The sequence below is a fragment of the Ascaphus truei genome, chromosome 2, assembly GCF_040206685.1.
Source record: "Ascaphus truei isolate aAscTru1 chromosome 2, aAscTru1.hap1, whole genome shotgun sequence".
Lineage (NCBI taxonomy): Eukaryota > Metazoa > Chordata > Amphibia > Anura > Ascaphidae > Ascaphus > Ascaphus truei.
In genome coordinates, this window is record NC_134484.1 from 23,309,301 (window position 1) to 23,326,317 (window position 17,017).

At 45.8% G+C, this 17,017-nt stretch overlaps 1 protein-coding gene across 1 annotated transcript in view; it reads left to right on the forward strand.

The window, feature by feature from the left end:
- COL22A1 (collagen type XXII alpha 1 chain) overlaps window positions 1-17,017 on the forward strand; it is a 515,441-nt gene that overhangs the window by 217,218 nt on the left and 281,206 nt on the right. The window contains exons 9-12 of the mRNA XM_075581796.1: window positions 600-713; window positions 3,190-3,234; window positions 10,669-10,731; window positions 12,027-12,065. Of these exons, the coding sequence (XP_075437911.1) occupies window positions 600-713; window positions 3,190-3,234; window positions 10,669-10,731; window positions 12,027-12,065 (261 nt within the window). The remainder of the gene's footprint in view (window positions 1-599; window positions 714-3,189; window positions 3,235-10,668; window positions 10,732-12,026; window positions 12,066-17,017) is intronic.

Here is a 17,017-nt window from a genome sequence, read left to right on the forward strand (position 1 = left end):
GGTTTGATAGCAGTTTATTGAATTACAGTAGCTAGTCTTGGCCCAACACAGTATACAAAGGGTTGTGTTCATGAAGGTCCATACTAAGGAAAGTGCCAAAGAAAGATGATGTTAAAAGCTAGTTTCTGGGTCAATTAACCACCCAGGCTAAGAACCACCAGGGATTTTATAGTCTTGGGCCCAGCTACAACTTCCTTTACTTCTCTCTGCAGCAGGGCAGACAGACATCCTGGACTGTAAATACTTCTCTCCCATAAGACAAATAAATGCTTTATTTTTCCAGTGATATTCATTGTTTTTTTTCTTTTCTTATGTGATTCTGAGATCTCTTTGGCAATTGCATGTATGTTGACTGCTTTTGATGCTGAACATCCAGGTGGATTGTTATCAGAAAAGACAGAGAACATTTATGAAAGAGATGGAGGGAGTGAAACAAAAAGGCGGTTTTCCTGCATTCCCTGTTTAAAATGGCAAAGTCGGAGCCTTTCAAAATGATTGTATATGACAATATATGTATACATCAGTAAGGCTGCTATAGTATTTTTCCTGGAGTATATTTTTTTAGAACTCCATTTTCATTTGTTTGTGTTTGCCTTTAGTGTGTGCTTACAGTCATCACTGAAGCTCCCCCCATTGAACCAACACCCACCGGGGTTGAACAGATCGGCCATCACAATATTATCAACTGCTCATATTGTCCTTTTGGGGGAAAGGTACTTTTATTTAATTGTATATATATTTATTTCGAATTGTGTGAGTAATATAGTAGTAATTGAGAAAGAAAACATATGCATGCGTATTAGATATTGAAAAGTGTCTTGTCCCATATAACATATACTTTATACAGTTCTGTAACCAATGTGCTGTACAACATGTCTGTGTCCCAAATAGACAAAATGACTTAACACCTTGTAATTTTGTATAGTGATTTAGAGCAACAATCAAAACATAAAGCTGGAATATGAGGCTAGCAGAGTCATGCATTCTAATAGTGTAGAAATGTATGGTTTACTGTAAGTAATATTCTAAGAAGAATAGGGAATTAGTGATAAATAATGCACTGCCAAGAAAGATGGAGGTTGGATCGCGAAAAAACTTAATGTTATTTCATCATGACAACACGATAAAAAAATCGGGGGAAAGTAGAGAACACTGACGAGTTTCGCACTGTCATCTGAAAGCGCGAAACGTGTTCGAGTGTTCTCTACCATTCCCCGATTTTTTATCGTGTTATCATGATGGAATAAAATTACCTTTTTTCATGATCCAGCCTCCATCTTTCTTGGCATTGCACCCCGCCTTGCCCTTCCCCCGTGGGAATACATCCGAACAATCTTACCTTTGATGCATTCTAGTCATTTACAGTACTAACAATGCAAATTATCAATATTTTTTTGCTGCAATTACACAGAATGTCATCAGTTTTGAATCTGTTTTAAGGCGACAGTAACAAAAATACTATAGTAATTCAGATTTATGGGTCTTTGATCCTGTAACTTTACAAATTGCAAGTTTATCATGAAAACATCTTAATTAATATAAAATCGAAAGGTTGGTACTAGCTGCGGTGAATCTGATTGGTCCTCAGCCTCTGGCCAATCAGATTGGTGGCTCTGACGTCACCCAACTGCCACTCTCTTCCCCCTCGGCCACACACACACACACACACCCTCTGTCCTCTCCCCCCCTCCCCCCATCACACTCACCCTCACGTGCGCCGCCCTGCACCGCTCCCGGAGGAGGGGAAGCGCGGCCCTCCTGGCCAGCCACCAACGCTCACTTCCCTCCCTCCCCGGCGCTCACTTCCTTCCCTCCCCGGCGCTCACTTCCCTCCCTCTCCGGCGGGGGGACAGGCAGTGGGCAGGCAGCCTCCGGAAGGACCCCTTTCCACCTGCAGCTGCCTCGCAGCTAAGATGGCTCCCAACCCAGGTGAGCGCGACAACAACCCCCCCACCCGCAGTGAGCCGCCGCACGCTGCGGGACATGCCCGGGGGGGGGGGGGGGAACAGGGCAGTGGCGGGCGCGCGGGACATGCCCTTCCCTCTGGTCCCCTTACCCCCGGCTCTCCCTTGCTTGCCTGCGTGGGGAGGGAGATGGGCGTGCAGGGGGGTGGGCGGTGGTGGTGCGCAGTCACGGCTGGCGGGAGGTGGGGAGCCGCCTGTTCAGATTGCCGGACGTTCCACTCTCCCTTACCCCCCCTCTCCTGTCCACTGTGTGTATGTGTGTATGGGAGAGTGTGAGTGTGTGTGTGACACTGTCTGTTTGTGTCTCACTGTGTGTGTGTCACTGTGTGTGTGTGTCACACTGTGTGTGTGTGTGTGTGTGTGACACTATGTGTGTGTGTGTGTGTGTGTGTGTGACAGTGTGTGTGTGTATGTGACACTGTAGGATGGGGACCGGAGCTGCGCATGGGGGGGAGGAGCGGAGAGAAAGGGGGGAGCAGAGAAACAGACAGGGGGAGAGGAGGGAGCCGGACATTTTAAGCCCGGCCAACGCCGGGTGCCTGTCCTGTCCACTGCCCCCCCACCTCCTGTCCACTGACCCCCCCCTCCTGTCCACTGCCCCCCCTCCTGTCCACTGCCCCCCCCTCCTGTCCACTGCCCCCCCTCCTGTCCACTGCCCCCCCCCTACTGTCCACTGCCCCCCCCTTCTGTCCACTGCCCCCCCCTCCTGTCCACTGCCGCCTCCTGTCCACTGCCCCCCCTCCTGTCCACTGCCCCCCCTCCTGTCCACTGCCCCCTCCTGTCCACTGCCCCCCCTCCTATCCACTGCCCCCCCTCCTGTCCACTGCCCGTCCCCCTCTTGTCCACTGCCCGTCCCCCCCTCCTGTCCACTGTCCACCCCCCCTCCTGTCCACTTTCTGACCCCCCCCTCCTGTCCACTGTCCGTCCCCCCCTCCTGACCACCGTCCACCCCCCCCCTCCTGTCCACTGTCCGTCCCCCCCTCCTGTCCACTGCCCCCCCCCTCCTGTCCACTGTCCGTCCCCCCCTCCTGTCCACTGTGTCTTCCCCCCCCTCCTAGCGGGGAAATTTAACTCACGGGCAACGCCGGGTCTCTCAGCTAGTATATCATAAAATGGGGTTTTGGAAGGTTCTGATATAGATCTTCCTGAGTACTTGTCGTATAAATTCTTATTAAATATTTGCCATACAACTTGTGTGTAAAGTGTAATTTCTTTGTTTGTTTAGGGTGACATAGGTCCGCCTGGTCTTGAAGGTCAAACAGGCCCCAAGGTTAGTAATTTTGATAATTTGTCATTTTGGAGCATGATGATTATCTGACCCTGTCACCTGCAGAATTACATGGTTGAAACACAACAAATAAACATACAGTAGTGTCTTGTATTTATTAAGCAGTGTTATTCCAGAAGATATAGTACCTTCTCCCTCATTCAAGGGAATGCACCAGAAGATGTCCTATGGAATAGCACCATAGTAAATATGTGTCTGTATATCCAATTTATGCTATAGCCAGGGCCGACCTTGGCAGGGCCCAACGTGGCACGCCTCCTGTGGAAAAAGTTAAGGGTGCTTACCTTGACGAGCGGTCCTCCTCCGGCAGCGTTACAGTGGCATGGTGCCACGGTGGCATGTGACATCACATTGACATGGCAACGCATCATCATATGATGTCATGGCGTCATTTTACATCGGTCACCATGGCCATGTGACGCTACAGAAGGAGGCCCGGTCTGGAGAAGGTTAAACCTCCCTCTAAAAACAAAAAAAACACACACCTTGAAGTGAGAAGCAGTGATGCCATTCTGGGGGCCCTGTGCTCTCTCCTACAGCTCCCCCTTCTGGTCGGGTGCAGGTTGGATCCGGTGCCGACAGGAGTAAGGAGCGTGGGACCGCCAAAGTCGCGGGGCCCAAGGCAGCTTGCTCTACGGCCGGCCCTGATACCATATAGCATTTATAGTCTTCAACAAGCTTTTACTTTTCTTCTTCAAAATTATAGTGTACACAGGAAGAAAATTGTGTCTATGTAAAAGAAAGCTCATTTTAACATTAGTGATAAAATGTTCACTAGAGATGTCATCAATTTAAATTATTTTAGCAAGAGTGGTGACTGCTACTACTGAAATAGTAAATGACTGAATGGTGTTTATGCAAGAATACAATAAGGCAAAGAAAGAAAAGGTGCTAAGAATTACTAATTTGCCATACTGTAACTCTCAAACTCTGCTGAAATGTTATAACAAAGAATATTGCCAAATATTAACTATTTATATAGGGCCCACACAGCATTTGGTAGCTTTATTACAGTATTTGTGCGTTAGAATTTATTGTGATATATTCTTTTAAATTCCATAATTCATCGTAAATGGGTATGTGTAATTTATCGTGAGTCAAGTAAACATTTGAAATGGTTGTAAATAAGCACACAATAAATAGTCAATTAAGGCCAGGTTTGAAGAGAAAGCCATTATTACGTGTATTTATTTTATTTGTTGCATGCACTTTTCAAATGTTTTGGCAATACTTGTGTAGCGGTCATGTAAAATGGCTACAGTCATCTCTCCTGCTGACAGTAAGGCCTGGTAAGTTGTGGGCATGCCAGCAGTAATTATGGAGGTTTGCCCTCACACCCTGGTGGGGTGCCCTGTGTATGGATGGGAGTGGTCACATGCTCTGACTCCATGGTTAGTGATGTCAGAGGTGTGTCAGCTTCCAGAGTGTACATAAGGCACAGCACTGTGTCTAAAAGTTAGTTCTATCTGAGTTCTGGGGAGTTCTGCCAGAGTTCTATCTGAGTCCTGAGTTATGTTATAGTAGCTGAGAAGGAAGACTGTGTCCAGGGACCTGGCACAGGGTAAAGACATCCCGGCTGGGATAGGGAATCCCTATTAAAGGAGAATTTCACCTTTCAAAGGGGAGCACTGAGGGACAATGAGTGGCTAAAGAAACTACTGCGAGGGGCAGTTAGCCCACCTCAATCAATAAAGATGCTCTCAATCACAAACCCTCTCGTGTACATGTGTGGAGTGAATGTACAGAGAGGAGCACCACAGAGGAGTTCCTCGCCAGGACCATCCCCAAGTGACCGAAGGGACCCTGATGAGGTGGAGGCGCTGCACTGGAACTAGGTAGGACTCAGCACACTACCTCAGCTGCCTGTCTGGACGGGTTCTCCCCACACACCATCATGCGGGAGACTCAGGAGTCCTGTTGCCAACAGGTGCACCACCAGACACTATCACACTGTAATGGGGGCCGGTTAGACCACAGGGGCCAATGTGAGATTGGGTGGGTCAGGCCGGGCCAGAAATACCGTGACATTTGGAGGCGAGCTGCTGAGATCAGATCTGTCATCAGGACAGGCTCTAGCTAGGCACACTGGGAAACAGGGAGAGCGTCTGCTGCCACTCTGTGCTGCGTAGGGACGGACCTAGGGGTGGTCAGGGGCTGACAGGGTATTGTCAGTTCGCAGGGACGACCTAGGGGCCTGAAAGGAGTGAGGGGTTTGGAGCCGGGCTATAGCTGACCGAGTCACTTTGAGGTAGTGCTAGTTGGTAGGACGCCAGAAGGGATAGCCTGTTAACGTGGTCAGGAATCCTGGAGAGGGTCTGCGCTAGGCTGACCAAGAGAGGTAGACGCCCCAAGTACTGCATGGCAGAGCCAGAGTACTCTAGCCCATTCCAGACACTTACCATAGGGAGCACAGACTGGGAGGAAGGAGTTACAGCAGACACTGAGAGAGTGAGCCTAGCCTGAGGTTGTGCAACATGAGTCCAGCCTAGATCAGGTACACATGTGGTGGTGCATCTGAGCAATCTTTATTGTACTGGTGTGGTGGCTGCCCCGCAGAGCGGAGCCCCATGTACGATAATTGGTACGAGAGTGTGACAACCCAAGGAATGGAGGATCCGCGTGGTGCGGAGAGCCCAAAATGGCGACCAGAGGCTGATGGGGAAGGCACCCGTGGCGTGCGCCCCACTGAAGAGCAAACTGTCGCTGAGCTGTCTTTAACCAATCTGCTCTGGAGTGGAGCGAAGGCCGTGGCTGCCCCGTTTTTGTCCTGTCTGGGACACCGAGGGGCCACCCTTGAAGAGTGTGAGGACATTGTGATAACTGGGGGGGAACCCAGCGAGAAGAGCAAACAAACTGACATTTCGGGCTTAAATCCAACCAAAATGGTGGTTCCCGCTTGCTAGGGAGACCGCATGGGCCAGTCGCAGAGAAAATGGCTGATGCAGAACTTGCAAAGAGCTGGCCGGGAATGGCGCGAACAGCAAAGCCCCGCCCTGATGGGGGGCATGGCGCGAAAGCTATGGCTGCGCCTTCATGGACAGTGACTCATTCGGCCCCTGTGCTGAGTCAACCGCTTAGTCTATGGGACCCTCCCCTGATTTCCACCAGGGGGAGTGACCTTCAATTATGGCCTGTGGGAATGCACCCACTGGGCCCAGGGACTGATATCCAGACGGCGCCACTACAAGAAGTAGTTCTGGCCGCGGAGGTAACGTGCAAAAAGGAGGGATATTTTGCATGGAAAGCAGCAGCTAGGAGAAGGCGGGAACTAGCCGCGGCCCAAGAATCCCACTCGGACGAGGAAATTGGCGTGAAAACGCAGACCGCGCCCACCAGGACTGAGAAAGGCGCGGCCTTAATTAAGGGGCATGCTATTCCCCTGTGGGATCCGCCCATAATTGCAACCCCTGGGGGCGGGTTCCAGCTATGCCAGCGGAAGGAGGAGCCGAAGCAGGAAGTGGCTGGCCCAGAAGCTTCTACCGGTCAGTTGCGAGGAACCACTGACCTGGAGAGACCCATACTGAAAGTGGTCCCTACTAAAAGAATGGCCTGCTCCTCCACTGTGGGAACTATGGTCTCCACCCAGCCCTACTCGGTACCCGGCGGGGTACTGGTAGTCAGGGTGGCTAACACCGAGACGGTGGTCGGGCTCTGCCTGCAATGCGGGCTGCCCGGAGGCATTGTTAATACGGCGGCACGCTGCCCACAATGCGGGACATTATACTTGTGGCCAATGCCGACGTTCATTCCAATTCAATCTGCTGACCCCCCGGGGGATACGGCTAGGCGCTCCGCCGAGTCCCCTGGTGCACTGTGGATCAATCGTGCAAGTCCCGGAGAAAGGGGACTGGAGTCGATTAAATCGGCTGGGTCAGCAGCAACCGAGACGGTCGGGTCACCCCCCGACCGCGCAGAGAAAAGACTATCGCCCCGATCGGTGACCCCCTAAGTCGGGGAAGGCAGATTACTCGGATGAGGATCTCCGCGAGCTAGCGGAGGTGAAATCAAGGCCCAGGACAGAACCGGGGAGGACGACACCCCGTAGTGTGAGTAGCAGCCTGGAAAGCAGGGCGTCCCCCGCAGATCGGCGAGCCGAGAGACGGAGTCCCTCCGCTTCAGGACACAGTGGCGACGGGCGAGAGACGCCTACACCCCTGCGGAATGGTAAGAGAAAGCCACTCACTTACCTTGCTCCGGTAGACGGTGTAGCGGAAACAAGGCCGTGCCAGGCCCAAGACGCACGTGCGGAGGAGATACCACTTCCGGTGGAGATGACAGCGGAGCTTCCGGATGTCGTCATTGAAGAAGAGATCCCGCATGGGGGTCCAACCCAAGATGGCGGCGCTTCCGGTTCCGGTGAGAACATCATTTCCGGTTGGCGACGGCGGAACAGACGGGAAAAATGCAGCAACGCTTCGGCGATCGGGTGAAGGTCCCCGATCACCTCAAAGGCCCAAGAGCTGGATGGGAGACCCGCAGACGGATGAGGGTGAGCTATCCTCCTTGGAGCAGTCCATGGACAGCCGGGAACGGGTCGTAGTCCCGTGGCGTATCCCATCTTGCCCCTACGCCCAACCCCACGCCCTAGGTAAAACCCCTGCCCCCATCATATGTTCCCCGGGGTCCCCGCCTAGCCTGGAACTTGTGGACATACCTTTGGGGGGGGAGGAGAGACGGACTGGGGAAAACAGCGCAGTTGCGCTACGGAGGGCATTTCTCGGGGAGGGGGAGAATTTGGCAAGGCCGCGGTAGGCCGGTGGTTGCCTCCTGTGACCCATAAAGCAGAGGACAAGGCCCTGGGATCATCACGGTGGTCCATACCACGGTCGGCACGGACATCGGGGGTATTCTCATGGGGGGATGCGGAAGAGAGTGATTCAGGGGATTCACATAGGTTCAAGGAACACCGTTGGTGGGCGCCCCTCTTTGAAGGTTATGCGGCCTGGATGGATCGTACGCGATTCCTTATTAGACGAGAGGATGTAGTTGATTTTTGGTGGGCCAAGGGAGAATTCACCCCTAAACAGCGAGATAGGGAGCTGCAGGAACGGTGGTATAAGCTTGAGCACAGGGAGATAGAGCCCATGGGTCCCGACACACTGTCCGATCCTGTGGATCCTGATGAACCCCTATCATGGGTGCTACCTGGGAGGGCAGGTAGGGCTGACCTAATTAGGGTCAGTAGGGCGGAACGGGCAATAATGGCTCGATACAAGTCTTCCCACGGGTTGGAGTACCCTTATCTCCCTGAACCCCTCATGGAGGAGATAGAAGAGAACAGGGAAAGGTGGCTTAGGGAAACCATCGAGATGTACCTAGTCAATAAGGGGAGTGAAGTTACTGGAAGGAGGGCAGAGGACAGAATAGATCACCTGATGCGAGTGTGGAGTATAGGGAGGAATATACACAAACACAGGGTGACCTATAGGCCCGAGAGGGGACTGCCTAGGCACTATCATGTCACGGTCCTGGATATGGGTGGTAGAGAGGTTAAGAAACCTGACCCGAGCCACTATTATTAGGGGTTACTAAGGCATTTTGCGGGCTCGTGGATGCTGGTCGGGGCGGGCTTGGCGAGATGTCACTGTGGTCATTTTTTTTGTATAATGGATAATCTGTGATGTTAACAATTATGTGTTATGTGTTACAGTGCTTCCTGGAAGAAAGTATTTAAATTTAGGTCCCAGCGAGGACGATGGGATTCACCAGGGGGAGAATGTAGCAGTCATGTAAAATGGCTACAGTCATCTCTCCTGCTGACAGTAAGGCCTGGTAAGTTGTGGGCATGCCAGCAGCAATTATGGAGGTTTGCCCTCACACCCTGGTGGGGTGCCCTGTGTATGGATGGGAGTGGTCACATGCTCTGACTCCATGGTTAGTGATGTCAGAGGTGTGTCAGCTTCCAGAGTGTACATAAGGCACAGCACTGTGTCTAAAAGTTAGTTCTATCTGAGTTCTGGGGAGTTCTGCCAGAGTTCTATCTGAGTCCTGAGTTATGTTATAGTAGCTGAGAAGGAAGACTGTGTCCAGGGACCTGGCACAGGGTAAAGACATCCCGGCTGGGATAGGGAATCCCTATTAAAGGAGAATTTCACCTTTCAAAGGGGAGCACTGAGGGACAATGAGTGGCTAAAGAAACTACTGCGAGGGGCAGTTAGCCCACCTCAATCAATAAAGATGCTCTCAATCACAAACCCTCTCGTGTACATGTGTGGAGTGAATGTACAGAGAGGAGCACCACAGAGGAGTTCCTCGCCAGGACCATCCCCAAGTGACCGAAGGGACCCTGATGAGGTGGAGGCGCTGCACTGGAACTAGGTAGGACTCAGCACACTACCTCAGCTGCCTGTCTGGACGGGTTCTCCCCACACACCATCATGCGGGAGACTCAGGAGTCCTGTTGCCAACAGGTGCACCACCAGACACTATCACACTGTAATGGGGGCCGGTTAGACCACAGGGGCCAATGTGAGATTGGGTGGGTCAGGCCGGGCCAGAAATACCGTTACACTTGTTTTACAGAACATAATTTCTTTAGCACACAAACCAGTCCCAGGAAAATATATAAAAAAAAACAATGTAAGAGGTTAGATATCACTATTACAAACAGGCATAGATCTCAACACCGTTATATGGGAAAGAAACCACCTGGCAGAATATAGAAGGGCTTTTTATTTGACAAGGCTTGGTCTGCAGGTTATAGACTGTATTCAATACATCCTTTGTACTTGCAAGGAAGTCTCTGTGCTCAGTTTGGATAACAGCTACATTTTCTTTGTGTTTTAGGAATTATCAACAACTCTCTTTACAGTACTACACAGATGGACTACTTTTTAGGCAACCAATACATCCATATCATTGATTAAATATATCATATACGGCAGGCAGGGTGGGGGAGGAGTCAGTGTCTGGTCCCCCCTCTCACCTCTCTCTCTTCCCCCTCTCACCTCTCTCTCTCCCCCCTCTCACCTCTCTCTTCCCCCCTCCACCTCTCTCTCTTCCCCCCTCCTCCACCTCTCTCTCCCCCCTCCCCCCTCATCTCTCTCTCCTCCCACCACCTCACCTCGCTCTCCCCCCCCCCTCACCTCAATCCCCCCTCACCTCGATCCCCCCTCACCTCGCTCGGGCCTTCAACTCTTCCAGCCAGGGCATTATTGCCCAGTAATGCCCTGTTCTTCGGGGATTATTACTTAAATAAAAACTTATTTTGTATGATACAGTATTGTATATGCTAGAGAAAGCAAATATTATACGTTTGTTATTCCAGATTTTGTATTATAGAAGTAACCTTGTTCTTCTCATCTAAGAAATGCTGCATTCAAGTGTATTGTTTCATTGTTTTTTATGTAGGTTATGAGGTTCTAGTCTCCTGAATAATTTCACACTGTACTAAGAACTTTTTTTCCATTTCTAAAGGGAGAATCTGGAATCACTGGTTCTGTTGGACCTGCTGGTCCAAAAGGAGAGAAAGGCGAACATGTAAGTACCAACTAGTATACAATAATGCCACGATTTCTGTATATAACAGACAGTTATGGGTCCTTAGTGTACTCTGTTAAATCAGATGCCTGCTAAATTGTTTGGGGCATTTTATTTATTTTTTACCTTTTTTGGCAAATCTCTTCTTGCTCTTTTCAAAGCTTTTTTTTTAATGTTTTTTTTTAAATCTGATGTTCCGTTCAGTAAATATAACTGTTTTCAAAATTAAGTGTACGGGGGATTAAAATAGAGCTCTCCCCAGATCTCAGTGCAGTCTAAAAGTTACCATGGTAACCTCAGAAGCTAGAGATCAAGAAAATTAGACCTTTTTTTTTTTTAAAGTAGCAGTACATTCTCCAGGGACAAGATACAGTACTAACATTATAGGTCATATGCATTGAGTGCCAGTATGGGTTATTGCACCGGTTCCAGTGTTAACTCCCATTGACTTGAGTGGGAGAAAATTCCGGGCCATGTATGATAACTTGTACCAGCATTTGATGCAGTTCGCCTATAGGAGTTAATCTCTTATAGGTTCCTGGGGGCAGGGGTTGTGGGGGAGAGAGATGGCTGACTTAAAATATTTTCTTCTTTATCAATATTTATGTGTATATCGTATGACCTTCTGAAGCAAATTATTTTTCTCATTAATTCAATATATTTGCTATAGTCATGTAAATACAAGTCTCCAGAGAACATTTTGCTAACAGCGTGAATAATGTTGTTTAATTTTCATAACATCAAACTCTTACTTCACAGATAGCCCTTTAAAAAGGTTAGATGCATTATTCTTGACAAATGGCACAATTTTACCAGGCAAACTTCAATTTTGCTTTTAGCAATGAAAACACAGCCCATTAAATGGTGTTAAAATGTGGACTTGGTTATAAAAAGGTGTCAAAAGGTTTTTTTTTTGTGGGGGTAGTTCTGCAGAAGATAATTGGGCTATGTTTATTTATATATAATGTTATTTATTAAAGTAATGTCCTGTTTGGAAACTAGTGATACAGTAACTGTCTGTATATGACACAAACATTAAATGATCAGTAAATTCAATAACTTAAAAATATTGTATACTTAGATTGAAACATATAATAGTATAAGTACTAATAATTACATATTTTATTCTTAGATTGAAACATATCACGGTTTAAGTACTGATAATTACACATGTGTTGTATAAATAAATACCCTACCCCCTGCTATTCAGGCTTTGGCAATACTGAAATGTTTTCTGTCATGCCACTAAAGCTTACTTGATTTGATTTGATTTGATAATGATGTTTCCTTTTCAGGGAAGAATCACTGCAGCAAAAGGAGAGAAAGGGGAACCGGTAAGGAAATGTTTTATTAAAGGGGCAATCTAAACAGTATCCTATGTGTGTGTTATTTTTTTAATAAATCAGTTCTGTGGTATTAGATAATACTTACTACCTTTATTATTTCACATTTTTACTCTTAATGCCATTTTTTTATGAGTTTTAATATATGGAGCATCTTTTGATCACTATAGCCGGTTTTAACACACTTCCCTAGCAGTGCAAGATATTTTCAATACTTTCCTGTTTGTGACAATTTGTTGCCAATATTCCCAGCAGTTTGAGCTGCAAACTGTAACAATAGATAATGATACCGTAGTAATTTAAAAATACATTGTAGCTGCTGAGTCACACTGACTGAAGGGTTGATTTGAAAATGAAAGGCAGCCATTTAGTGAACCCTGGGAAGCAGGATTTTGTTGATCGTTCCCAGCAGAACGAATCAATCTGCAGCTTAGATAATTCGTTTTCAATAAAGGTAATCAAAGGCTGCATATATTTAAACTATATATATATATATATATATAATAAAAAAAATAAAAAAATAAATAGATGATACCGTTCTGTGGCTAACGAAATGCTTTTATTTGTGCGAGCTTTCGAGATACACTGATCTCTTCTTCCGGCGATGTTACAATGATTCATTGTAACATCGCCGGAAGAAGAGATCAGTGTATCTCGAAAGCTCGCACAAATAAAAGCATTTCGTTAGCCACAGAACGGTATCATCTATTTATTTTTTTATTTTTTTGATTATTGAAGCTCGGCTAACACGGTACTGATACCTCTACATGTATATATATATATATATATATATATATACACACATGTTTAAGATGCTTGGATTTCGTCTTTAAGATTCACAGTATATATACACACTGTATATGTGTTGAAGATCTTTATTGTGACACACAAAACCTCAGCTATATTAATGCACGTACTTTATTGTGATACATGTGACACTTGTGATATAATTAAAGATAATATTGCCTCTTAATGATATTATGAAGCATATGCACTCCCACTATTCACAGAAAATGAAATGGACACATACCACGAGAAAGGTGCCATTTAAATCTCCAGTCTACTTTGTAGTTTGTTTAAATATGCATTATAATGTAGGTTCTGTGTTCCCCTAGCAAATGTTAACTGGGTTTTTTTGCTGGCCTTCCTCTGAAAAAATATATAAATAACTTGACTGTATGATATGAATGTCTCAGCCTGGAGTTGGAACTTAGCCAAAGGTTGAATTTGATAGACATTGTTAGAAATTCATGAGAATAAGGTTTTAAGGTTTTGAATTTTTATGTATCAAAGGGAACTGAATAACAAGGTCTGATATATGTAGCAGATTTTGGGGTTTTGGCTTAAGTATAGAATTTCAAGGCCTTGCAGGAAATCAGACTCTGCAGTAGTTTGAAAATGTCTTTGTCTTTAGATACGAGGCAGGAAGGGGCAGAGTTTAGTAACCCTTAATACAAGTTACCATTTAGCAACTCTTTCTCTTTGCTCATGGACTCTCATCAAGAACACACATTGACTGCAAATACCAACTGAGCAGCATGTGAGACACACAGCTTTCTTTTTTCCATGAATTAACATCAGAAGCATATGTTTGTTATCAACTTTCATTTGTAAGTAACTTTGTAAGAATACATTTACTTTGTGTACTGGAAAACCATCTTCTGAAGTTTTGGAATCTTTCTAATAAAGAAATAATAATAAGAATTATTATTATTTAACAGACTTCATATATTATTGTCACACACGATCACTGTATTTAAAAAAATAGACTTAGAAGGGTGGGTAGCCATGTTGGTCCTAACTTCTATGTAGTAACAAAGGAGGGAGAGGGAGAAGGTGGTATGATACCTTTTATTGGACCAACAAGTAGTTGATACAGTATGTTACCATACCAAATATCAACTACTACATGGCTATCCACCCTTCTTTGCTTACTACAGAGACAGAGAGAGACCTATTTACAGAGACCTAATTAGTAAAGGGCCCATTTACTTCTACACCTCCAAATAGTCACCTACATATACTCAAAAGCCTGCATAGGAGTTCGATTTGATTTTTTTACCACAACACAAAACCACTGACCACATCTTCATATTACAGACTGATTAACAAGCATGTTAAGAGCCACCATCAGGGAAGATATTTGTATGTTTGTAGACTTTAAGAAAGCTTCTGACTCAGTTTGGTATCTTCATCTCACTGTGAAATTATTGCAGAAGTGAATTAGGGTAAAACCTATGGTATAATAAGGTCAATGTATGCATCCATCAGCTCTAAGTAAAGATAAGCAGTATGCAGACAGACAGCTTCAAGCAGGAGTGAGGTGTCAGACATGGCTGAAGCCTCAGCCCAGCCCTGTTTAACATTTATATTAATGACTTGTCCATAGCACTGAAGAGATTCACAGCCCCAGGACTGACACGGAATAAGTCAGAGATCAAATGTCTGCTGATTTTATCTCTATTCAAATAATATCTGCGGGTGAAACTAACCCCACTGCAGACTTACTGCTATTCCTGGACTCCACAGGTGAACCTGGAAATGACCAAAGTCATGATCTTCCAGAAAAAGGCAAAAAAATCTCCAACACAAACACAAGTTTTTCTTGAAACCCTAAGATATCAAGCACACCCTGGACTATTCCTACCCGGACCTCAATATAAGTGCATCAGGGAGCTTTAAACTATCTGTAAAGCCTCTCTTGGCTTTTACAGTATGCAAAAAGGAAATCAATGATAAGGCTCGATACTTAAGTGAAACTGCCATTGAAGCTATTCAACAGTATCATCCAACCGATGCACCTGTATGGGTGTGAGCACTGGGATGCATGGATGCATGTGAGGGTGTGTGGGTGTATGAGTATGTGTGGATGTAACAGAACAGTACAATCCAGGGACATCTTGAGGGAATCCCACCCAATATGTGCAGTGATGTTTGTAAGATGAGCTACAATGTAATCAATCAGAAACGGGAATCAGTTGCATGCAGATTTATGCCTGGTCATAATGCTCGTCCCAACTCCAGGGACATAGGGTCAATTCCAGTAGAAACACCTTCATAGAGTCCAACAGACGTAAAGTAGATAATAGGCCACCATTCAAGTTGACAGATCTCAGCCATTGGGATTTATTTATTTATAAACATGTTTTACCAGGAAGTAATACATTGAGTTACCTCTCGTTTTCAAGTCTATTCTGGGCACAGAGTTACAGTATGATGTCAATACATGGTTACAGATGCAGCGGCTGTTATTCGGACATTTCATGGAGCCGTTTTCGTGTGCTCTGCTCTATTCCACGTGGCATTCACGTGGCCAATCACACCAGGCACACATGTTTATCGCGGTTGCTTTGTTTGAATTTCATGGATTCTGTTTCTTTGGGTGCAATTCTTAGCGTATCCGTGGCAGAAATGAATGAATTGTAATGTGTACAGTACTGTGCTACTGTGTCAATTTCAGGTGTTTAAAAACCACAACACTAAAATGCAATTTTCTGCACTGACGTCTTAAGGCGGTACGGTTGGAAGAAATCACGCGCCATGACATGGGTATTCCAAGGTATACACCGCGTGAAATGTTCGAATAATGGTCGCTGCATCTGTACATTAAATAAACAGAGGTTATATTTATTTATTTATTTATAAAATATTTTACCAGGAAGTAATACATTGAGAGTTACCTCTCGTTTTCAAGTATGTCCTGGGCACAGAGTAAAACAAAATAATACATGGTTACAAATACAGTTACATAAATGAACAAGGTATACATTATATACAAGACATTGCATGCACAGTTAAAGAAAATATATATTACATTATATACATACACATATACATTCAATTTACAAACATTTTGTGGACAGTTAGAGATAATATATGATTATGGGTGTTTGTAACAGTTACAGATATGATTAAAATGTGAGAGCTGAATTCTTGAAATGATAGTTTTGAGAGTCTCTGGTAGGTTGTTCCAGACATGAGGTGCACGGTAAGAGAAGGAGGAGCGGCCGAGAACAGTCCTTTGGAGATGGATCACAGATGCTAAGTGCTGCGTGTGGTAGGGGGGAGGATCTTGTTCAGATAGGCAGGTACAGTAGCTTGCCCAGAGAGTATTTAAAGGAAAGACAGGAAAAATGTACTTTGCATCTCCAATTTAGTTCTTGGAGCATTTCACAGTGATGTGTGTTGTAGTTACATTGTAGGACAAAGCAGCATATTGAGGGGTACAGGGTGTCTAGTTGGCTAAGGTGAGTTTGGTGTGCTGTACCCATATACTATGTCCGCAAAGTATATAATTGGCATTAGCATCTGTTGTGCAATGCGCTTTCTGAGCAGCGGCATAGGGAGGATTTGTTCCTATAAAGTACAACAGTTTGGCACAGGTTTTAGATGTTAGAGTATCAATATGTATATGGGATAGGCTTCGTCTTTGATAAAACAGCCTACGTTTGATAACAGGGCAAACTGTCCTCAATAGACTACACAGGTCAATAACATTAACTTCATTCATACATCTGGGGCAGATTGTTAAACATCAGAAAGTTACTTGTTGCAGCACCTTTTTACACAGAATGAAGGGGGGGGGGGGGGAAACAATGCACATATGTGCACAATTTGATGCATCTATTTGTCATTTTCCCCCTCCAACTTCTTCTTTTGAACCCAAATCACAAGCTTAAGCACACAGGGCAAAAATAGGAGAAGAAACCTTGACACTGAAGAGAGACACAAAAATAAATGACGCTTAAATTATCAAAGGGAGCATGCACGGCAGCAACAGAATATTAGGCAGATATTGAAATCCCCCCACCTACCTCTATTGCCCTAATGTGTTAAACAATCTGCAATGTGTTACTGTTCTATTAACTGTTCATTAACCAGCTTCTCACTATATTGAATATGACAGTTGAGAGGGGACTCAGTTTGCTGCTGATATCTACATA